The sequence below is a fragment of the Cetorhinus maximus genome, chromosome 7 (assembly GCF_964194155.1).
Source record: "Cetorhinus maximus chromosome 7, sCetMax3.hap1.1, whole genome shotgun sequence".
NCBI classification, from domain to species: Eukaryota; Metazoa; Chordata; class Chondrichthyes; order Lamniformes; family Cetorhinidae; genus Cetorhinus; species Cetorhinus maximus.
This window is the reverse complement of record NC_135885.1, coordinates 24,738,021-24,759,564: the sequence shown is the minus strand read 5'-3', so window position 1 is coordinate 24,759,564 and position 21,544 is coordinate 24,738,021. Positions and strand designations below refer to the sequence as shown.

The window sequence follows — 21,544 nt, the reverse complement described above, 5'->3', positions numbered from 1 at the left end:
TGAGGATGTTCAGGTATTTGAAGAAGGGATAGGAACTGCGATTACAAGATAGAGGTGCTATAACTAACAAAATGGTACAACAGACTCAAATTGCCTACTTCTGTTTCTATGTGGATAAACTAAATCATAAATCATGCACCACTATAAAATGTGAAAAACTTGCCAAAATGACCTCCATGTTGGCCTGATGCTGAAAGGACATCTTGTTAGTAAACTAAGCACCTTAGTTTTCACTTTTGTGAAAAATGTCAAAGCTCAGATATGGAATACACTTCTAAATTTGGGTTTTATGAACATGCAGCAGTAACCCCAGCACACTACAAATATCTATGACCCATTTAAAATGTCTGCTCATTTCTGATCACATTCCCTTCAATTTCCACCACCCTCTACAGCCCTCATGGTGATGTACAAGGTGAGTGATGTACAAGACTACTAATAAACACATGTCAAAAATGATAATTGCTCCATAAAATGAGACCACTTTCAAATTCAGAGTTTAGACCATAAGAAATAGGAGGCAAAAAGAAACACCAGTTAGGTACTTCGAATAGGCAGGTGTTTATTTTGTTCAGGCTTTGGGTTTTTATTTTACATTATCAAACAGAGCTGAGGTACTAGTGATATTCCAGGACAAAATTTTCCGTTTTTTCTTAACTTCAAGGGTTATCATAGTAACAAGACATACGCAAAAGTAGTAATGAATATACAGTCGCATGGGTACAACAGTCAAGCCAAGTAAGCCATATTCTGTTCAAAAACCAGTACTACTGAAACTGCACACTACTGCACCACAGAAAGCCTTGACAGCTCAGCTTGTGAAATCATTTTCAAATCATACTTAAGAGAAAAATGCTGATCTTGAAACAGTGTCCACAAGCTCGTTAGTTTTGTCAGTGTATAAAGAAGTTCTGATAAAAATCAGCATGCTCTTGTTTGGTCAAAGAACTTCCCCAGTTGAGATTGAATAATAGTTTAGATATTTTGGTGAAAAAGACTGCATGGAGAATCCATTTAGTGTTATTTTCTTGTACTCCCAAGAAAAATGTTTTTACATAAAAAATACAGATGGCAAAAACACAGAAAAAAAACCCCAAGCCACACCATCTTGAGTATTTTCAGTAGCAAAATTATGAAAAAATTAGTAACCCAACAATGAATAAACAAATAACGGCAGTACATTACAGCTCTGGCATGCAGGGCAGGGAAGTAGCTATTTCCAGGCAAAAGTTTAATACACAGGGTCAAGTCTCATGAAGACCAGGACATCTCTATGCCTGTGTATGCCACACCAAAAGTAAGGCAGAATTATGATTCTTAGCAACAGTGAGACCAACCATACCTGCAGCCCTACTTTAACAATGCATGGGGTGTAGGCACTTAAAGGATGCAAAATCCTAACTGGAGGGCATGACACAGTTCCATGTTTTTACTTTCTCCAATAGGAAATACAGAATAAGTGGTGTACAGCATTAACTGGAAACAGTCTCTCCACCCTGCAACCAGTTAGTCTAAACATACTTAAGATACATAGATCAGAAAGAACATCAAATAAAATAAAGCTATTGTGTTCTATGGAGTAAAACCTAACATGACAGAAAAAGCTAATCAAATTGGTCACACTTATCTAAAAGATTAAAAACTGGAGTACAGAAATAAATTAAGTAGGGAGATAAACAATCGAGTTAAATAAAAATGCTAAATCATATTATCCAGGTAGGTTAGTCAAGCTACGCAGAATTACAAACTCCTAACCAATATGGAAGCCCTAGAACAAAAAGGCATAAAAGATGCATAATTTTACAAGTCCTGCATGTGAAAGTTTTCCTTCCTTCAAATGCACAATTGAAGAGGAGATCTCTGTATGCTAGATGACATTTTTTTATTAATGTGCGCAAGTGAGCAAAGAGAACTTTCCACCCTCCACAGCACAAAGATTTATTTTTGATCATTTTCTGCCCATTCAAATGCAAGTTGCTTTAGCTGGAAATAGTGCATAATTATTTGAAAATGCACATCCGAGTGGCCATCACCATCTTAGTATACAACCAAACAATTCGACAGAACGTTATAAAAGATGTTGGGCTCAGAAAGTGCTAAAATGGAACTATTTTTTTTAAATTGCTTTATAGATGAATCATGCACATGATGATTTGGGTGTTACATCGCATACTGGAACTTCTGTTAAAACTAATAGGTTTTTGTAAAGTTGCTAGTGATGTTTGGAGTAAATTAATTTCTTAGTTCTCTTTGCACCCTTGGGAAATTTAGTTTTTATCAATAGATCACAATGAGAAACCTATCACTTTAAAACAATTAAAAAGGTCTAATTCACTGGTGTCTCATTGTTCAGATAATGTAGTCACGGTCATAAAGCCACTTAGCATTCGGATGTTATCTGCATAAACTGTCCTTTACACTAAACAGTTACAGAATTCCATCATTAAAAGTGCAATATTATACAACGCAAACAAAATGTGTCTTCTGATTAAAAGTAAACTGATGCAAGTTGAGTTTTGGCAATTATATTTTTTTGTATTTATTTCCAATGAAGACACTGACATTTTCTCCACGTTTGTGCTAGTGAAGCTAATAGATCAATTACAAGACAGCCAGCAATGATGAATTGCAATACTTTACCAACAGGGTAAGATTACTAGCCAATATTCACACTGTGGTGGATGGTAATGACAAATAAGCAGTGGCCTGTAGAGCCGATATTAGCAAGAGCACCCTCCCTCACTGACTGGTTGCTCTTGGGTCTTCTCCAGTTTTATATCAATCACTGGAAGTTAACTGTGTTAAGGAAACTTTTCATACATTACCTACTTCTAAATTTAAAGCTTTTCCTCTTTAAACAAAGCCTTTGTAATGATTACAAAATGAGAAAGCCAAATTAAATCCTGTTTCAATACTAACCCCCACCACCCCAAAATATACTTGCAAAGCATGTGCTGATTATTTTTTTAAAAACCCAGCTCTGAAGTGACATGGTTTTGACCAAAAAAATTCAAATCTCAGAACCAAACTCCTGCGTTAGTGCTGGAGACAATTTAAGAAACTAACAGATACCAAATCTGACTCAAGCCTGCTACCTACATCAAATCCCACTGTTGAACTCCCATTTCATTACTCCTCTTCCCTCCATTCACTCCACTCTAGCGTCTGTTTATCTTCTGGCACTCTCAAGTTATCATTGGAGATCCATTGCTCCCTTGTGATTACAGCCCAAATATTTTAGTCCTGCTTTGTCAGACCTTCTGAGTATGGATAAATATCTTAATTGATCTCCAATTTAAAATTTATGAATAAAGATTGGAAAATGCAGTCCTAGGGGTAACAAATAGTTATTCCTTTATTTAGCAGGATGCAGGTCACCCATCTTACATTTTTTTTTTAAATCAGTTTGTTTTGTCCTCAATCTAATTTCCAAGCAATTAATTTTACCTGTATTAAGCAAATTTATGGCAGGGTTTTATGTTCTCATTCACTGCCCCGACGACCTATTTAAGGCTTACCATTCACCATTTTCCTTTCTGCTATGCAGCACTACATGCTGATCACCTGCATGTTTTTAAAAATTCTGATTTATAAATTACAAATTTTACTGTGCAGAGTTAATACACTGCTGACTTATACTCAATATTTGCCAGCTTACAATTCCTTGCAGCCTAGTTAGCAGATTTCATCTGAACCTCTTCACATTGCCAATGTCCAGTTAAAGATTGCTACTGAATTTTCTTCAATGTACATGACTTGCTGTACATGTAAATTCCACTTTCCTTGTTTGTAAATACTAGAATTATCTGGAGAACATAAGGAACTTAAAAAACATCTAATACTGTAAGACTCAAGCTTATAAATGCAGAACAAGACAAGTGCTCTGCCAAGATTGCCTTGTTTTTTTCAACAAGAAGCCACAATTCTACTAAACTGAACAGATAAAATTCAGTAAGAAAGCCCAAATTTTATTACAACAATCCAAGAAAAGGATACTGTCTTCTCTGCTCTTATCCTGTGTGCTTTCCATTCCAGGCAAGGCAGCAGCTACACGTCGGAAAAGCTGAGGAAAGAGATAGATTATTTAAAAGTTGTCTTTTTAATTATATTAGCCATTTAGCTTACAGAAAACTGTAGAAAGTGTGACTGAAAACTAGAAGGGATGGGGGGCAGTGGTGAAGCTTAGATTATGATTAGTAACAAGAACACAGGAACAGGAGTAGACGATTCAGCACCTTGAATTTGTTTTTTTTTTTGCAACTTTCAGTAAACATGAAGATTCACAAACAAAACTTCAGAGATCAGCAAGCCACAAAATGTCAATTAAGCAACTAGGATAAATTTCTGCAACTCCCATATCACTGTAAATACTATTCAATTTTTTTTAAATGAAAAGTATAATGGACTCATTGAGAATAATCTGCTACATGTGGCATAAATTTCCTAGAAACTACTAGTACTTGCCTTTACAAGCACCGTGCAAAAAAACCCCAACTAATGTTACAAGTTTTATTAGTAAATCTTACCTTTCGTCAACCAATTTTAAAGGAATCAATGGTCAAGCAAATATCGTACCAAAAATTGTGGCCCAAGGATACCTCCACACAAATTTAAGTCTGCTCCACAAATATTGGAATATTTTATAACTCCTGAGTAAAACTACTCAGGAAATTCTCCAGCTGAGCAACAATTTGGTAAAATCCAAGCTTCACCAGAAGGCACAGCGTGTTTCATATCAAGAACACTTCCTTGTGCACTAAAACTACTACAGGTAATTACTTACACATTCACTTTTATATGGACTTTTATTCTGGAGTGACCAGAAATAGTAGCAGTGAGTGGATATTTTTTGTAATGGAGGAAGGTGGGGTTCCCCAGGAGTCAATTTTTGATCTATACTAATGACCTAGACTTGGGGATGCAAGGCACAATTCCAAAATTTGTGAATGACAAAACTCGGAAGTACTTTGAACTTTGAGGAGGAGGATAGCGACAGGCTTCAAGGCGGCATTGGCTGATGGAATATGCGGACAGGTGGCAGATGAAAGTTAATGCAAAGAAGTGATACATTTTGGTAGAAAGAATGAGTAGAGGCAAAATAAAAGATTTAATTCTAAAGAACATGCAGGAGCAGAGGGGCCCAAGCTTCTATGCGCACAAATAGTTGAAGGCAGCATTGCATGTTGAAAAAGTGGCTAAAAAGACATTTGGGGTCCTGGGCTTCATAAATAGAGGCAGAGAGTACAAAAACAAGGAAAATAATGGCAAGACATGATAAAAATTTAGTTTAGTTTAGTTTACTGGCTTATCATGTCCAATTCTGGACAGTGCGCTTTAGGAAGGATGTGGAGGCATTAGAGAGGATGCAGTAAAATAATTGCAAGAATGGCTTCCAGGATGAGGGACTTCAGTTACACAGACAGATTGGAAAAGCTGGGGCTATTCTCCTTAGAGAAGGTTGAGATGATTTGATCGAGGTGTTCAAAATCATGAGGGGTCTGGACAGAGTAGCTAAGGAGAAACTGTTAGCATAAGAAGTGGGGTTACGAGCCAGAGGAAACCGATTTAAGGTGAATGACCAAAGAACCAACGGCGATAAGGAAAATATTTTGAGTATTATTGAAAAGAGAGAGACATGCTGTCGAAGCTTTTCGCCTTGCACTCATCAGGACAGACACAAGAATGCCAAATTTCAAAGTGGACAACAATTTATATTGCAGGAGAAAAGGGTGCTGAATGGTTGGCAAGTCAGCTTGGTTGGTCGAAATGTTGCCATGGTTCAGTGAGGCAAGCAGGCCTCCTGATCTGATAACCCTGACCAGCAAAATTCAAGTTTAACTTGATAGTGGAACTACTTTTCTCATTCTGCTGCAAATTTGAAGTCTGTCCTAGTTGCAAGTGTTCAGAATGCCAAGGAACATTTTGTAATTAGTCTATCACTTTCTGAAAGAACCTATGTGACAGTACCCAGTATTCATCCAAGTGATACAATCTTTTCCTCCAGAAGCAGAGCAGATCCATAAGATAAACAATTCCAGGCCTCAAGGAACAACTGCAGGGATGACCCCTATTCTCCAATCAATTGTTGAAAAGCTTGACCTATTAACCCCACTCCTATGCGACTATATACAACCAGCTTTACCTGCAAAAATCACCAAAGTATCTCAAAGCGAAGGAACCCTGAATTTTCCTGATCAATTGAAAACAAATAAATGAAGAACAGAAAGATATATATTTTAAGTAGAACAAAAAAACTACTGTTGAAGTCTTACTGATTTGAACGGCTATACGCAGGAGTATTCATTAACTGCATACTTGTTACTTAAGTTAAGGAAATCATCTACAATTAGCAAATGTCAGTGTGTGTGTCAGTGGATGGAACCAATATTGAAGCACAGAGCACTGACCGAGATATTTAACCTTAACCTGAAGGAACATTGCTACCAAACGTTTCCTCAGCCTTGGAGTTCAGTGTTTAGCACCTCCCTACAAAAACAATGCAAAACCGCCCCCCCCACCCCCCCGCCCCCCACCTTAAACCAGCTTATATTTCACCCCTCTCCTAATATTACTCAGTTCTGTTGAAGGATCATGAGGACTCGAAACGTCAACTCTTTTCTTCTCCGCTGATGCTGCCAGACCTGCTGAGTTTTTCCAGGTAATTCTGTTTTTGTTATGCAAAACTGAAGGTGGGAATTCTAATGGCCTAAGTGTTGATAACTTCAGCACAGCCACAAAGCATCTGCCTTCATCCATTAGATAATGAAAATTTTAGTAAAATAGCTGTCACGCCAAGTAGTTAACACTGAGCAAAAGCTTCCTCATATTGATGACACCAAAATAGCATTCTTTTTACTATGCTGGCTCTCGGCTAATGAAAGCATTAAGAGATGCAATAAAACTCAATTCACTCTTTGCTTAGTAATGGGCTTAGTAAAGTCCTTTTCCTATCAAAACTAATTGCATCGAATGATGAATATGGTCTTGTTCCATGTAGAACATCAACAATTTATATATAAAATGGTAATTTGCTTAAATGTGTGGAAGCATGGAGTTGTAGATAAGATGTGGGCACCATGTCAACAACGAAATGTAGGGCTGGATTTTTCAGTCCCACCAGAAGTCAATGGACTTTTGGCAGGCCTGCCCCATCCCCTGCAGCGGGTCCTGCCACGGCAGGGTCGGAAAATCCTGGCCATAGTTTCAGGACTCTTAACCAAATGCCAAATACAGCATATCACTGACTCAAAGGTTTTAATAAGAACAAGCACTACCTTAAAAGCAAGAAATTTAGATCACGCAAAGCCAGAAGTTTAAAATGAAATAAATTTAAGCACATTTGATGCAAAACTGGAATCCTAATGCAACACTGTCAAATAGCCTCAACTCTTCCTAAAACTTGGACACCACTGGACACTAAACTGAATTTTCTGTTGGGGCAGATAAAATTGCGTTCAAAAGTCTGATGCGTTCAACAGACAGGCTATAAAATGGAGACACAAGCACACTGCATAACCATCTGGCCCTCCAAAGGCATGTGTTCTCTTGCTTGAGTAAACATAGTTTTCAAACCTTTCAATCAATTTCTGGATAACCACACTTGAAGAATTCGCACTGTACAGCAAGACTGCTCATAAGCTTGAATCTTGCTCAGTAGCAACATTCTGTATAGCTTCCATACTTGTCTTTATGGGGACTAGAATGGAAAGTTTTCTTGGTCAGTAACAGATCACTAAAATGGCTACATAATCTTTGACCCTAGGTGTAAGAAACAGATAGAAGTTGTAGAAAGATTTCCCATTCCAGGAGATCAACAACATGTTAAAAGCTGCCAGTTAACCTGGTTCAGTAAGATAAAACCTTCACTTTTGAAAGACCGATCTATCTCTGCATTTGTCTACTTGAAGGTAATTCAAAATGACTTTCTGCTAAACTACTTCTTCAGGCTGGGCCCTGTCATTGCTAAAGTCAAACAATGCAGCATGTCATTGTGGGTATGTACTTCATGGTGCCAAGTCCAAATACCCTCAAATTTGCCCTGGCCCAATCCTTTGAAAGCTTAAGTACCTATCACACAGCATGCAGTTTGGCATAGTTGAAATGCTTGCTAACACAAACCACATCCACTCTCCAAATGTCTGCCTGTTTTGTAAATCTTCACTCTATTCTGCAAGTGAGGGGGATACCATGGGAAGAGATAGTATATTTACAGTGGTCACCTGAACAGCAGGGACCATGGAAATACTCAGTGCCATCCTAGTATCCAGAACGTCATTCTCTGTAAGGTCACGGAAGCATTAAATCTGTGAAATGGTGAGAATATGCAGTGTTGAATAGTGAAAGTTTTGACCCACAAGGAGGCATATTCCATGTTGCAAACTCAAGGTCTGCTGATAGTTGGCTCAGAGAAACTTGAAAGATCTGAATCGTCAGGTATTGAAAGGCAAACATATAATTGCTGCGGACTAAAGAATAATCTACGCAGGTGCAAACACATGTATAAATGTTACATATGATTAGGTTGTAGTGTCCCTAAACAGCTGTATTATTACCTTTATTCTAGTGCAGCATGTTTATAGTTTGAAATGTACAGCACTACTTCAAATCTACTTCCTATGGAAACTGTGCCAACTGTCACTGCACTGACTATTTGAAAAAAAAGTCAAAATTGCAAACCTTCTCAGAAATCTTTCCCAATTCAGATAGATTTAAATGCAAATGCCAATGAGCCATAACCGCTGGGTTCCCCAGCGACAGATTTGAGGGGTACCCCAAAGATGCACTGGGGAATCCCACTGTGAAGTTCCCATGTAAGGGTTTGCACGGCAATTGCCCAGAAGTGCACACTTCCTCTGGACAATTGGACTAAACTGGGAACCATCCAGAAATGTGGCTTATATCGCAAACTTCAGATGGTTCTGCCAGTGTTATACCAATAGTTACCCAGAAAAGGTTAGAATAATTAAAACCTCTAACTTCTGGGTAACTATTGTAAGAACCCAGACCGATCGCCCCACCATAGGGGACTCCCCACCCCTAACTAACCACCCCCACGGTATTCCCCACCCACCGACCCCCATGGGATTCTCCCCACGGAATTACCCCCCAAACACAAGGACTCCTCACCCAACACCACCCCACTCCCCCATGGACCTGACTATTATCCGCCCGATCCGACACCCCAGTCCCCTATGTCCAACCCACAACCCCACCCCCACCCCCACCCCCGAAATTCCAATCCCCCAGTCCCCCCCACCACCCGAATGTCTGGCCTGCTGAACCCCCTCCTGATGTCTGACTCTCCCCCCACACCACCCCCGATATCCGACCCCCTCCCCCCATCCCCACCCGACCTCCGAACACCCCTCCACACCTCTCCCCCCACCAAAATCCTTCTCACTTACCTTAGGCACTTAGCTTCTCCCTGGCCTGTCAATTTCAATAGGGCCTTTAAACTTACCTGCTTTACGGCAGCTAGTGTTGTAAAAAAAAGGGTGCGTGTCCTCCTTCAATCCGATGGCAGTGGACTTAAGAGACAGCTGCGCTGACTGGATCTCGCCTGGCCTTAGTTGGAAGGTCGGTCGAGATAGGCACAGAAGTAGTTTGGCGTAGGTTAAGTGGGCATGGAATGGCAATCCAACGCTGATTGCCACTCCGAGGAAGTTACAGCCCAATATTTCCTCCAAACAAGAGCCTTTAGTAAATGAACTCTCAACACCATTTGTCCAAATATTAATCCATCTTTCTCTCTCAATGATCAATTTACTGTGCAGTTCCAGAGTTTTGTTTCTATTTCAAATATTAGCACTCAGGTTTTTCATTTATCGAACCTGTAAAGGTAAACCTGTATGCCAGGTTTACCTTTCACAGCACACCAGCATATGCCGAAGCACTTAGTTCAGGACAATGAAAATGCAGCTGGAAATGATTCATTTCCACCATAGCTTCAAATTCATACAATAAAAGGAAAGCTAGCTTCTTAAAAGGTATCAATTTAAATACAAGAATGATTTTAATCAATTAATTGATTTTAATATATTCAATTTAGGCTCTTTGGAAAAAAAACTATTCAGAAAGCATATTTGAGAATTGGCTGCATGGGTTCCTTCAGAAAACGCACAAGGAAAAGACAGGTGCAGCCAGGTGGTTATGTTCTGCATAAAAGGGAAGAACAGGTAAACATCTACAATTCTTTACACGAACTATATAGCCTCTGGCAGACTGCCCTGAGGGGGGAAAAAAGTCAATACAGCAGTAACCCACTCTTCGGCAGCCAGTTATCGCAGTGATTTTGTCAAAAGATAGAAACAGCATTCTATTGATTTAGCCTCTTGGGTACAACACCACTGCTGATCCCAATAAAAAGCATTGTGTAAATTCACCATTTCAATTTTCAATTCTTTTGCACCAGGGCCTAAATCTCTACAACCTTATAGAGTTATAAATCACAAGTCTGTGTGCATAACGGACAGAGATAAATTGTGGAACCCTCAGCTTGCCAATGATTCATACCATTAAGCCTTCATTCTTTGAAATTCAAACGTCACATAGCAAATAGTAACATGCGTCCCCCTCACTGAGAAAAGAAAGCCAAAAATAGCACTCAGCATGGCAATAAAAAAACACCACTAGGAATATGGGTCTGGACCTTGTGGTCAGCAGCAAAGCTGAGGTGTTCGCCACTTCGTGCATTAAAAAACTATGTACCTACCTTTTTTTGCAGGTTGCAATAGGAACCAGCTCTCCCAGCTGCACCGCAAATCCATCACCGAGGTGAGTGGAAAGGCCTAGTTGCACAGTGTGATCCTGATGAAATCATGTCCCTTTGGCATCACATGTACCTTGAAGACATACTGCTTGAGGTCTGCCTTCAGTTCAATGACATGCAAATGCTTGGAATGATTTTCAGTTTTCCTTTTGTTGACTTTTTAATTGCAGCTACCCCGCTGACTGCTCCATCTCAACTCCTTGCAGCCATGAGGCTAAGGGGTGGGTGGGGAACTGGAGTATGGGAGTGTTTTAACAATTCTGATTTGAAAGGCTGTGCTCTTGAGCAGGCTCTACACTTGGAGAAGCCTTAAATAAATCAGCGCAAAACAAGTGTAAGTACAGGACAATCAGCCCAAATTTACACACATCCAGCCAGGTATTATCTTCCCCAAATCTCTCTGAAAGATCCTCATTTCTGTTCTGTTAGGCATCAGGCAATGATTATCAAACCCAGTGAAAACATTCATAATTAAGAAACTGTAGTGGTCAAACCAATCCTAATTTAGCTTTGGCTTCCTATATGATAAAAACCCCAGTACCAAAGGCAATGAAAAGCATTAGTGCCCACCCTATGTTTCAATAAAAATTCAAAGCAGGACTATTACATAGCATAATCTGAACCTGCTTTGTTTATTCAAGATCCATCCTAAAAATTTCTGCAGCAGAGAATTGGTATCTTTCTCTTGATTTGGCAGCACACAGGTAAACAGGCAGCACGTTTTAGTGCAAGTAAAAGAACTGAGTACCAAGAATTTCTGAGTAGAAATTAATTTTTTTTTTGATACGCTGGCCCTGGCAGGAAGCAATAAATATCTCATGATCTAAGTTTCAATAAAACTGCAAATACTGTGCTATGCAAGAAAAAAAATGCAACTTAAAAGATGTATTCCACAAATAACTCTCAGGAGCAAGGGTTTAATACATTAGCCCAATAAAGCAAGAAAGGATAAAAAAAATCAGAATTGCAGACTTGTTTATTTGGTTCAGAACCATAAAGCTAAAGCTTAATCAGGGAACAAACATCAAGTGCAACATACGAGAAGTAGAAGTCCTAAAATTTGTTTCCACCAGTGTCTTAAAGTAAAGAAATTGTAATTTATTGAAAATATGCTACTAGCACAATGAGCCTAATGGCCGCCTCCTGCATTGTAACAATTCTGAGATTTCTGTGAAAGTGAATGACTGTCAAACATTTAATCAAGTAACCAAAAGTAAAATTCTGAAAGAGTTACAAAAGCAGCCAATCTAAAGCAAGTAAGCAGTGTTTGGGGCCAAAATGCTTAAGGATAATTTGAGTTTCAAACAAACTGACTAAACAGCAATCTCATGCAAGACCCTGAATTTCTTGATTCCTTCACAGAGAAATCATGCAATCATTTGGTAGAAGACAGGATGACCAAACACCACCACAAATGGGAACACCAGGAATACAACAAGCTCAACCTGCTTGACATTGTAGCGTATCTTTGACATACATTTCAACACTGCAGTCTTTGCTTGGTGTATAGGCTACATTTTACAAACATAGCTCACCTCCTGACTCCCTAAAATCTGTCCACCAACTACAAGGCACAAGTCAGGAGTGTGACAGGATACTCTCCACTTGCCTGGATGAGTGCAGCTCCAACAACACTCAGGGAGCTTGGCACCATTCAGGGCAAAGCAGCCCGTTTGATTGACACCCCTTCCACAAACACTCACTCCCTCCATCACCAACAAACAGTGGCAGCAGTGCATGCCATCTACAAGATGCAAACTCACCAAGGCTCTTTAGACAGTACCTTCCAAACCCACAACTACTACCATCACCATCAAGAAGGACAAGGACAGCAGATGCATGGGAACACCACCACCTGGAAGTTCCCCTCCAAGCCACTCACCATCCTGACTTGGAAATATATCACCGTCCCTTCACTGTCACTGGGTCAAAATCCTGGAACTCCCTCTCCAACAGCACTGTGGGTGTACCTACACCACAGGGACTGCAGCTGTTCAAGAAAGCAGCTCACTACCACCTTCTCAAGGGCAATTAGGGATAGGAATAAATGCTGGCCAAGCCAGCGATGCCTATATCCCATAAATTAATTAAAAAATGAATTTTAAAAATTCTACAGTGCAGCAAAAGAAAAAATTCCCCTGGATATTCATTATTGCTTGTGCATGAAACATTCACCAGGAGATACTATTCAGAGACATAGCTGAGGGACAAAACAAACAGCATTTCTCATTTGTTGTATAAAAGTGGGTGGGAACCTCAAAATGGTTTTTAAGTGTATGTAACAAGTAAACAATCTAATGATATGAAAAAAAATTAGTCTTCAGCTGCTTTTATATCCAACTCAATAAGGTGTTTTGCAATGTTGAGTCCCAAAGTGCCGATCTTTTGCAGATAGCAAAAACCCCACTTGCCAATTTGTTACAGCAAGAATCCAGAAAGATGAATGAAAAACTGGTGTTCCTGGAGGCTATCATTAGCAAACTGCATAGGCTAACAATGGGGATTGTTTCTGACTACATGAAATCTGCACTCTAACTCCTGACTGAAAAATTCCACTGTCACAAATACAAAAATAGCTTTGGTCTTACTGTAGCCACAGAAACAAGCAAATCCCGCAGCATACTCTTAGTGCTCACTCACCTGTTTTACGTTGTAGCCAGCTTTAGCACTAGTTTCAATAAACATTACATTCAGTTCTTTGGCTTTTCTTTCTCCTTCCTCGATTGCAACTTGCCTGCAGATGATCAAACAATTTACAATGAATTTTAGTGATGGCCCAAACTAAAAACAAATTCTTCCAATTATAGACCATACTAGCCTAATAAAGTAACTTCATATTAAATTAAGCACATAGAAAGCTGCATCAAAAGTAATGAATGTCTGACTTCTGGTAAAAGCCAAAATTATAGAATCTCACTGACAAGCACATGCTCTTAAAAATGTTACTGTAACCAATTTTATGTAAATAGCACAGGGTAGCAAGTTTCTGGCCAAACAAGAAATCCCCAAATGAAAGTGATTTGTTCAGATACCAAAATAAGGATCTTTAAAAGGGCATCTAAAATTTCTAGAATTGATCAAATTCAGGTGTGTGATTTGAGAACAAGGATCCATAACTTATAGACAATTCTCCAAATATATTTTCAGACAAGGGCTATATGTACATCCCTCATTAATTTTAGTCTACAGCACAGTAATGAACAGCTGTTACATTATGGAATAATTTTATAAATGTCAACATTGTTACAAAATGTTAGAGATTAGTGAATATCTATGTCTCCATTGAGGTGCCCTTCCAGTGCTTAATGTTATTAATTTTCGCCACCAAATAATTGAGACATCTTCCTGCATGTTAAAAGCAATACAGAATTGTATACAGTATTTTACTTCTATCATGTAGAGGTAACTAATGGCAAAAGCTATTAAAAGTCCCATATTTATGTAAGTGACTAACATTAACAGACATTGTCACAAGAAAATGTGAGTACCAAAAGTGGTAATTTGGACCTCAATGATTAACTTCCAAAGGTACTGAAATTCTGTTTGTAGAAAGCTACATTAAATAGAACCATTTCAGAAGGTATTTTTTCCAAACGGCATCTTCAAAATTTTGGATCGTAACAAGCTTTTAAATTGTCGTCATGCTCCTTAGTGACCACCAAAGCAATGGCAACTCATGATTATCAAAGTAATACGCTCAGAGCTGCTGAGAGTAATTGTGAATTTTTAAATTGCATTGTACCTTTAAGGAAAAATGTTAAGTTTCAAAATTGCTCCAATAAATTTTAGTGCTGGTCATTATCTATCTCATTCTATTTAAAAAGTTGTCAGTAGGCAATTATAAAATCCAAATATTTAAAGGTAGTAGTTGCAAGTACAACTAACAGCAACATTAATTTTTCTTTCTAGTGATTGTATTAGGACAGCTAAGTGGGACTCATAAGAGCAGTGATACATTAGAAAGGTATAGAATGAAATGGTAAGTGTTGAAAGCAGTATATGTAAGGAAGACGAGGAAGGATACTAAGCTCTGATAAATGATGTACAATATTTTATTACTTCAAATGAAACAGTCTAGGTGCTATGGACTAATTAGAAATGGGATTGGAAGCAGTGATATAATTGTGTGTGGTGGGTCTGGGAGAAGTCGAAAAAGTAAGCCTCCCAACTGCCTGACTATAGGTCTGCAAACAAATTACAGAAATCTTCCACTTACAAAGGTTAAGCAGACAACAGGTTACTAATCAAGCCTGGAATTAAACACTTATGGGTAATTACTATACAAGTACAGAAAGTTGATGAAAACCTTGGGGGTTGGTATGTGGAAGATAACTGATTGCTTTCTAGCATTGGAAGTTTCACAGTTGGCATTTGCTGAGTTTAATGAAAAAGATCTTACCGTTTATCTGCAAGATCTGTCTTATTTCCCACTAACATTATGATAACATCACTTCCTCTCTCTGTTCGGACATCATCGATCCATTTTGTGGTTTGTTGGAAGGAGTTTACATCTTTTGTTTTAAAAAGAGAGTATTAGATACAAACTCGCCCCAGCATTAAAGAAAAATTTGTTTGTAAAAAAATGTGTCCAATGAGACAAAGCTAGACACACAGAGCAGGGAACTTAAAGAAATTCAAACTGGTGACTATAATTGATTCCTCCTGTTTTCTAACACTACAATGGTCAGCTGCAAGAAATAGCAATCAACTGAAGTGACCTTGGAAAATCCCACCAATTTCTTTTCTACAAAATCAGCTAGGGAAAAAAGACCAATATCAATAAGCAACTTACTTGAAGAATTACTGATGTGAACATGCACATGAAAACTTGATGTATTAAACTGCTACATCAATAAATTATTGCTAACACAAAACGAGAAATTAACAAAATTAAACGGTGATAAAAGTACAAATTGTAGAGTTCCCACTCCCTTCAAAAACTGTCAGAGCGACATAAAGTGCTTTATTTTGTACAAGACACAAATAATCATCAACATCAAAAGTAAACCAGAAATAAATGAAACAAACATCCCCTCACACAAAAAATGGACAGGCCCAGAGGATTCCCTCTAAATTGGACTGTGGATACTTTCAATTAAGTATGTTTCAGAAGCAGTGCTACACATTTGGACCAGACACTAGGTACAGGATACAGAGGAGCTGGCAGGTGTAAAAGAAAGTTCCATTTTAGGTCATACTGCTAAGTGACATTTCCCAAATGATCTTATTAAACTGACACCCTCAAATACAGAATTTCATGTGTACGCAAATACCAGGATAATCTCCAGCCTTGCTACATTTGTTTTAAGTCATGAATGATTGGAAACATGCTTCTAGTTTCCTACTCCATCATTTATCTTGAATCCTTTCTCCAACAAAGACCAAACCTTTAAGGAAATATTAAACAACTCACCTTCATCTTCCTCCTGACTGCATTTCAATTTCCACATACAAAACAGGATGCTGTTCATTATACCATAGGGGAAAATAGTTGGGGGTATCTTCCTTTAAGACCTATCTAGAACTGTCAGATGATAAACTTTTTTTTTGAAGATCAAGAAATGATCTGACTGATGTTCAAGGTCATAAGGTGTTTTAACTTAAGAGCTATTTCCACTTGTCAGTGAATCTCTATTTAGTGGGCATAAATTTAAAATCACCAGGAGAACAGTGGAAAGGTTCAAAAAAAAAAATCCCCCCCTCCCCCATAAAGCATTCCATATGCTGAAAGTGTATGAGAAAAATCACTAAAGGAAAAGTTTATTACAGATTTTAAAAGGGATGGGGATACAGACAAAATTATATTTTAAAAAATGAGGGAGCACAGAAAAGAGGCCAAGTGAATGGCTTTTAGAGGGAGCCAACCAGTTAGCTTCAAACTGTCTTGTAAAATTCTAGGATTAGCATTCTGAGTCAAATATTCTCATCACTGCTGAATAATGAGTAAACTAAATCTTTGTTTCTAAAAAGAACGCAAACTATCTGCAATGAGCACTCAGCTTTCATCAACATAACAGCTTGGTGCCATACATCCATCAACTAAACAAGTAAGAATCAAGTTAAAACCAATTATAAAACTATTCAGTGATTTCAAATTTTAAAAAAACTCAAAATTTTAAGTGAAAAGGATTGGGCCGGTGAACTGTTCGCACCCAATAAAGTATGTCCAGTGATATATTGTGCATTTGCCAAGTTGAAGACAACTTAATGATCCACACCCAAGCCATAAGCACAGTCAAGGGATGAGAAAAGGTTTTTTGTTTCATTAAATTGCATTCCAAAACTCTCCAGTTCAGGATCTGCCGTCCCCTTTATATGTGCAACTTCAAACACTTGTCACCCTTCAAAGAAATTGGAATACTGTTCTTAAATTACTTTTCACCAATTTATGGCCTTACTAACCTGATTTACTTTGAATATATAAATATGTTGAAAGTGGAATATTTGATATTTTACATACTTTTGGGCTCCTTATTTAAGGAAGGATGTAAATACATTGAGACAGTTGAGAGGAGGTTCACTAGATTTGATACCTGGAATGAGCAGGTTGTCTTATGAGGAAGGGTTGGACAGACTGGGCTTGTTTCCACTAGAGTTTAGAAGAGTGAGTGGTGATTTGATTGAAGTACACAAGATTCTGAACTGTCTTGACAAAGTGGATATGGAAAGGATGCTAGGGGACAGTGTTTTAAAATTAGGGGTCACTTTTTAGGGCAGAGATTAAAATAATTTTTTTCTGTTAAAGGGTTGTGCGACTTTGTAACTGCCTCAGAAGGCAGTGAAGGCTCGGTCATTGAATATTTTTAAGGCGGAGGTAGATCGATTCCTTTGCCTAACAAGAATCTAAGGTATCGGGGGTAAGTGGGAATGTGGAATTCAAAACAAACAGATTAGCCATGATCTTATTGAATGGCAGAGCAGGCTCGAGGGGCCAATTGGCCTACTTCTGCTCCTATTTCCTATGTTCATATATTCGAACAAAAGGGGTTTGCCTTCACTGCCTTGTTTCTGGTGTGTGAACCTTGAATTTTTCCATTCTGATCATTACACTATAAAGACTTAGCCTCATCTCTATTGACACATATTTTATTGCACTGACCACTTCTTTTTTTAAATTGTTTTGCCAATTCATCGGTTTTGAAAGTAACTATTTCTTCCAAACCACTCTCTAAGTCTACCTATGTCAAACCTATTCTTCCCATTACGGCATAATTGCATCACATATGTATGCACCCAGTATACAACACTTTGTCAGTACTGGGCTTAATTTGCTTTGCCTGCCTAATAGTACAGCAAATCTGTCCCTACTGCTCTCAAAACATTAATTTGGAAATGACACTAACAAGACAAATTACCTGCCTGCTGGCATCATTATGCAAATTGGAATCAGGAGAGGTGAGCCACCAACTTCTGTATTTGCACATTCAGAAACTCTTCCAGGTCTGACATGACCACTTTTATTGTGCAAGCAATTCTACAGCATCTGCAGTAACATTACAATTTAGAAAATGTTTTAAAAGGAAGGAGTTCGTGGCCCTTGATGTAGAAACCAGAGGTTCCCAACAACGGTGGGGACATCAATAAATCATTGAGGGTGTAAGAGGTGAAGGCAGAAGCAGCAACAAGCATTTTCCCCACTTACCACCTCATCTGATGTGAATTGTAGAGTGAAACTTTAAGCCCAAAGTTGAAGACATTTGATTCTAGTGTCAAGTAGCATCAGATCACTGAAGAACTCAGTCAAGCAAACTTGTAACCAGAACCGGAGTGTTGCACAAATCCTGGAAGACTCAGGAGCCTTTCCATGATGAGGCATCTGGAAGAATTAAGCTTGGATATTTTCATCAGGACAGCCTTTCAGAAAACAAGGCCACACGTTTATGCAAGTTACCGGCACATGAAATTAAAAGGTGATGTATGTGTTCAAGGTATTGATCACAATGTTAAATGTAGAACTTGCGCCCAGGATTGGTAATGCTTCAGAACGCCAGTGAGGATTCAACTAATACCCAACTGCCCTAGGCTAGACAAACACTGAGGTGCAAAAATACAAATGTAGTTAACATTACATTGGTAACTTCTGAAAACCAAAAAACATTATTGAAAACTCAAAATTCATGTCAAATTTTTTTTTAAAAACTTTTACAAGGCAGCAATTACAACAGTGAATTTGTAATGGGAGTAAAAAAAATGCAATTTGCCCATATCCCCAGTTCTTCGTTCCAGGAAAACAGAATGGGAAAATATAAACTGGCCAAACTGAGCAAATAAGGGCATTATTTTCTTGAAGGTAATGAGGCAGCATACTATTGTATATGGAGATTGATATGGAGTCAGATCAAAACAAACGAGGAAGAGTGCTAATCGGAGCAGGGCTAAAAGATATATTTTAATTCTGCTATGAACTAATAAGCTCTCTGTTGAAATATTAATAAATATACTACGCTGAGACATTTGTCCCAGTACTTATTTTTGATACTTTATTTAAAAACTTTTTTGGGGTACTTACATTTTTAAAAAGACCACCACCAGGAGCTCAATACGCATTAAGCTCAAGAATTTGCAGGGAAAATTTTCTAATCTCAATTTAATGCAGTTAACCTATGGACTGGCCAACAATCCTCACAGCAAGTCCAAATTTGCATGTAGAAATAATACATTTCTTATGTCTGTTTCCAGGCCTATGGTTAATTTTTGCTTCAAGTGAAGCAAGAAAACTGGGAGATGAAACTAAGTGAGAAAACCTCCAGTTTCCATAGCTCTACTATGTTGGCCTTAATCAGCAACCTAACCACAAATGTGAAAAGTTTAACTAAGCAGAATATAGCCCCAGTATACTGCACCAAAGTATCATGCATGTGATCCTCTACATCAGAGGTTCTCACTTCAACTGAAATGCTCTGAGATCCTACCAAAACCTAGCCATTTTGGAAATTTTCAAAGGGAAAGGAAGGGGTACTGGAGGCAGCGATGAGTCATCCTGGGCTATTTTAGTCCTTACAGAGATGGTGTTCAACACCAGAAGATTCAAGGAAGGGAATGTTTTGATTCAAAAGGAGAGAAAGTTAGCATGCATTTTTTTTTCATTGAGCTTGTTCCAGTGATCATATTTGCAGAACCTTACCTGGAGTGCTCCTTTAAAAATATGACGATAATTCCAATGAATTCATAATATACTACAGGACCACTTCTCAGTACAATACATTTACTCCAATCAAGTTCAATCTCGAAAGCAACATTTACATGCACACATGCACAGTACAATGGCAACACAGCTATGTATGAGGCAACATGCAGAATTCAGACTTCACATTGGTCCTAGCCTTAAATGAAAATGGTTGTGTTTCATGTTGACAGTGTAAATTCCATCCCATTTTTACGTGGCGGATTGAGTGAGTCACCTCTTTGGCTCCAGAGTTTAAGTCTTACCTTAGATTGACAGGGCTCCGCTACTTCTAAAATGCAAAATTCTACACAAAATAAATGTGTAGCCTTAACTCACTAATTTATTGATTGCCCACAATTCAGCACAAAATTGGCTGTATGAGTATCCATGACAATGTTCATATTGTTGAAAAGGGGGTGCTCCAGGGCTGGTTTTAAGGCAAGTTGTTGGAGTAGGAGCTGTATTGCACATTTGACTGTGCTAAACCAGATTTGGGAGTAATTGATAACAACACATGAAAATGTAAGAATTTTTTTCCCCCAATTGACATGCTGCTTCTTGGCCTGAAAATCTGTAATCGTATATATAAAAATTGCAGAACTTCTGCAGACAGCCGTGACTACAATCACAGCTACTTCCACCTTCACCAAGTCTACCTCCACACTGAATTGCATGGATGTTAGAAGGGAGGAAGACAAGCTCTGCTGTAATGTTCCCACCCACTTTCTTGTAACCCGCCAACTTAACACCATCTAGGCCCATTCACAAAGAAATGTCACTTGTAAGAGATATTGGAGGGCTTCTGGTAACCATGTGATAGCATGCTAGTAAAAGTCAGCATCTTCCATACAAGGAATAAATAGAAAGAGAAATGAGTGCTAATTGTGCATTAACTGTGTTTAATTACATGCAGATGGAGGACATTTTTAAAGATTTCTTTTGTCAGCTGTGGGCGTCACTGGCATTTATTACCCATCCCTAATTGCCCACAAGGTGGTGGTGGTGGTGAGCCACCTTCTTGAACCACTGTTGTCTACGTGGTGTAGGTAAATTCACAGTGCTGTTAGCGAGTTCCAGGATTTTGACCCAGCGGCAGTGAAGGAACAGTAATATTGTTTCAAGTCAGGATGATGTGGGGCTTTGAAGGGAACTTGCAGGTGATGTTCCCGTGTATCTCTTGTCCTTCGAAGTGGTAGGGGTAGGAGGTTTTACTTGAGTATATATAAAGAGACACTTGCAGAAACTATTGGGAGTTAAGTTGGGAGATATAAGCTTGTATGTTTCACTCTGTAAATAAATATAAGACTGAGTAAAGATTGGCTCCAGTATCCCTCTTTCACCAAGCGGCTTTCTGGAATACAACGCTGAATAGGTGGCCCCAGAATAGAGAAATCAAGCTAAACTCTTTAAAATGTGTATTCTCATTTGGCTGCATTAGCCAAATAATCGTCAGATAATCGCAGAACAACGTGTAGTTGCAACCCATGCTGCTTCTGATGGAACTCCCTCCATTTGCAACATCAGATTCATTTAGCAAGAAAGTGTTTTCCTCAGCATTTCTACGCTAGCAAGGACACTGGCAGTACAAAAAAAAATCTTTTCAAGCTAAC

The 21,544-nt window shown here is 38.5% G+C and overlaps 1 protein-coding gene across 2 annotated transcripts in view; it reads right to left on the bottom strand.

Annotated features, from left to right (window-relative positions):
* Positions 1–542: 542 nt before the first annotated feature.
* rab6a (RAB6A, member RAS oncogene family) overlaps positions 543–21,544 on the bottom strand; it is a 91,307-nt gene continuing 70,305 nt past the window's right edge. For both annotated transcript variants that reach the window (XM_078545230.1, XM_078545229.1), the window contains exons 5-8: positions 15,168–15,279; positions 13,409–13,502; positions 3,997–4,063; positions 543–2,785 (exon numbers count right to left, since the gene is read on the bottom strand). In XM_078545230.1, the coding sequence (XP_078401356.1) occupies positions 2,721–2,785; positions 3,997–4,063; positions 13,409–13,502; positions 15,168–15,279 (338 nt within the window). In that variant the 3' untranslated portion in view covers positions 543–2,720. The remainder of the gene's footprint in view (positions 2,786–3,996; positions 4,064–13,408; positions 13,503–15,167; positions 15,280–21,544) is intronic.